Source organism: Athene cunicularia (assembly GCF_003259725.1).
Source record: "Athene cunicularia isolate RWA chromosome 2 unlocalized genomic scaffold, athCun1 chr2_part2, whole genome shotgun sequence".
NCBI lineage: Eukaryota > Metazoa > Chordata > Aves > Strigiformes > Strigidae > Athene > Athene cunicularia.
Window position 1 is genome coordinate 10,667,972 of NW_020799096.1, and position 3,162 is coordinate 10,671,133.

Consider the following 3,162-nt stretch of genomic DNA (forward strand, 5'->3'; position numbering starts at 1 on the left):
AAAGACGAATCAGTGTTTGGGACCGCCTTGGCACCGCAGAGGAGCTGTGAAACTGATCTGAGAAGCACCCAGTGTAATGCGTGGGGACCCGTATGTTGTATTTTCCAACTGGTAAATTAATGTTATTATAATGTATGTAAAACTCATATTCAAATGGCACTTTCTGAACCCATGAAAGTATTTGGAAAGGTTACGCGTAGATTCTCCAAGCACAAGTTTATTCATCTGTCCTGAAAATGATGAAATCAAACCCAATGAGCAAAAAAGAGGCATATGTATTATTGCAACATGAGCAGCAGTTTATATTAAATCTTTCACAAATATAAAAATAATTCAGCGAAGCTGGCAGTAATGATGCCTAGTGCTGCCACTTAGTGGTGCTGCGCTTTCCTTCCTTAAATTGGAAAAGTGAAGATTAGTAACACCTTTTTTTGTTACAACTGCTAAGAAACCTTAGTTTGTACAAATGTGTAGCATGGGACTGGTTTTCAGTGGTGCTGGGTACTCGGAGCTCTTGTGTAATTAAGTGCCTTTACATGATGACAAGAAGCATTTGAGCAATACAGGAGTGAAACACCTCAGGTGAAGAATGTACGAAAAGAAGTCTCCTATAATAAAACAATCACATCAAGAAATAAGTAGCTCATCAATGTAAAATAACTAACTTTATAAGCAGCCTCCAGAAATTCCAGCCACGCAAGGTCATGTTTTCCTATCATTATGGAAGTTGAAAGGATTAATTTAGCACCTGAAAAGCAATCTTAAGTTATGTGTGCTGGGCTATGGATGGTTAGATTTCATATTTCTATAAATAGATCATGATGGTGATGATTATTTTGGGTAACTCTTCCATCGTGTACAAGTTGCCTGAATACAATGGGAAGAGGAACATCCTGTGAAGATCAAGCTAGAGTCAGACTGATAAAACTGAGCAAAATTTATGTCCCTACGCAAAGGTTTGATCCACCTCTTCAGGACAGAATCGAAATCACTCTTCCACTCCACTGCACGCAGTCATAAAATGAAAAGGACATTCTTTTAAACAGAATACCTGTGGTGGTATCTTCTACCTCACCTCCTGCTTCTTAGCTTGCAGGCCAAACACAGCTTGTGAGAGTAAATTCCTTGAATGTTACTGGCAGAAAAGAAAAAAAAATATTGAAATCTAAACCGGTTGATGTTATCTGTACAAGCAGAAATCAATGTTTGTTATGCCATCTGAGTGCAATTGAGCACACAACAGCTAATAACATTTCAGTAATTGAAGCCAAATATCCAAACAACAGAAAAAAGGCATATATATTTTTTCAGTAGGTAAGATATGAGAGTAACCAGCCTAGATATGTCTGTTAGCTTATCTCTAAATAAATCAAGCACAGTTCATATCTACATAAGTTTCTCCCTGTGTGGATAGCACATGTAAGCTCATGCTGCAGTGTTTAAGACTAAGATTAGTGCTGGTTTAATACACAGGGGGGTCGTAAAACTTAGGTTTATTCTTTCTACAAGGAAAATTTACATTTGTACAGCATACATTAACTCCATAATATTCTGGTCCAACAAAGCAAACCATAGTCTGTACTATGGCTAGTGCATAGTAAAGTGGGAAAAGATTTTATTTTTGGTCAGTTTTCAAACAGTAAAGCACAATTTTTCTTTCTCTCATTGTCTTCCTATTCTGTGAATAATTCTTTTTAAGAATGCAACAAATCTATCTTCCTGTTATATTAAAACACTGAACTTCTGATGTCTTTGGTGGTATTTTCTACCCTATGGAAGAAAAGTAGATAAACTTACATACTATATGGATTAAAAATCCTTCCAGAAAGTAAGAAGCGATATACTCAAAAATCTCCATAAGTTAGATAAAAATATATCTTATCTGAATAAAACAACCATATGTGGGGAAAAAAAATGTAGGCCCATGTTTTGTTTTATACAGAAACAACTGCTAGATTTTAAAATGCATTTAAGAATCTAAAACTTAGAATTTATTTTAAAAGATGGCCAGAGTACCTTAAATATCCAGAAGTATTTTGAGAGAGGTCTCTTCATATTCCAGAATCAGTAATTGTACTCCCCACCCCTCCCCCCCAGGAAAATGTGATTGGGAAAGTAAGTAAAGTAGAAAATATCACAATTATGTATCTGAAACCTTCAGTTAGGATTAACATACTTTTAAGACAGGATCTACTTTTCAGGCAACAACCTTTTCTCCTTAGTAAATGACTCTCATACATATTTTCAGATATAAAAATTTCTTAACCCTTGTTTAATCCAAATTTTATTGTTCAGCAGTCTGGCCCTGCTACAGCATAAACAACACTCTGAGTGGAAAGCACATTGATACTGTAAGTCTTGAACTCTCCATTACTCTATATACTGGTTCTGGAATTTATTCCTAAACTATGTATTTCTGCAAATTGGATTTGGTGTTGAGTGAATGAGGGAATTCCAGACAAATGCCTTGTCAGCAACTGCACTCCCACCCCTGATCATGACTGAGGTTTGGGGTGAATCCTTTCCTGTATGTTGGCCTGTTTCCTCATTAGTCTCCTCTCCCTCGTGCTCTGGATGTTGGCAGTTAATGGCAGAGAGATTAACCGAGACAAATGCACTGCCTCGATAAGTGCCACGCAGAACAGGGCTCTTAAACGTGTACATTACGGAAGCCGGACGGTGAAGCGCTCGTGAGGTGAGTACTGCCGTTTCTCAAACCTGTGAGGCAATTTCCACTGGCCTGGACAAACGGATGACGGAGGCAGGTCGTACACCCCTCGTAAAGCCATGTGGAGCTCGGGCACGCCCCAGCTGTGGGAAAGGCTCAACTGGAGCTTGTGCCTTAGACACCACAGAGGCCAAGGTTTCATCAGGCAGGCTCAGGTGTGTCCTCCGGAGCTGCCCCTTTTGTCCTCGCCTCCCTGCAGCCTGGCACCCCGGCGTCCCCACAGGGCCGTACCCCTTCACGGCCGGCGCTTGCGGCCTCACCTCAGGCTTTAGGCCCTTCCAGCGCGGCGCTCCGCTCCCTCAGGGCCCGCAGAGCGAGTTCTCCCGGGGGCGCGCCGATGGGAAGAAAAGCGCGACCGGTGGTGCCTCGCCAGCCAAGCACAGCTTGATAGCCGCACTGAAATCCCGCCGCCCGGCCCGGCCCGGCCCGCTCCG

At 41.4% G+C, this 3,162-nt stretch overlaps 1 protein-coding gene across 1 annotated transcript in view; it reads left to right on the forward strand.

Moving 5' to 3' along the window:
- Positions 1 to 2,752: 2,752 nt before the first annotated feature.
- The window catches only part of STK17A (serine/threonine kinase 17a), a 28,269-nt gene continuing 27,859 nt past the window's right edge, over positions 2,753 to 3,162 (forward strand). Inside the window, exon 1 of the mRNA XM_026843829.1 lies at positions 2,753 to 2,883. Coding sequence (XP_026699630.1) covers positions 2,753 to 2,883 — 131 coding nt within the window. The remainder of the gene's footprint in view (positions 2,884 to 3,162) is intronic.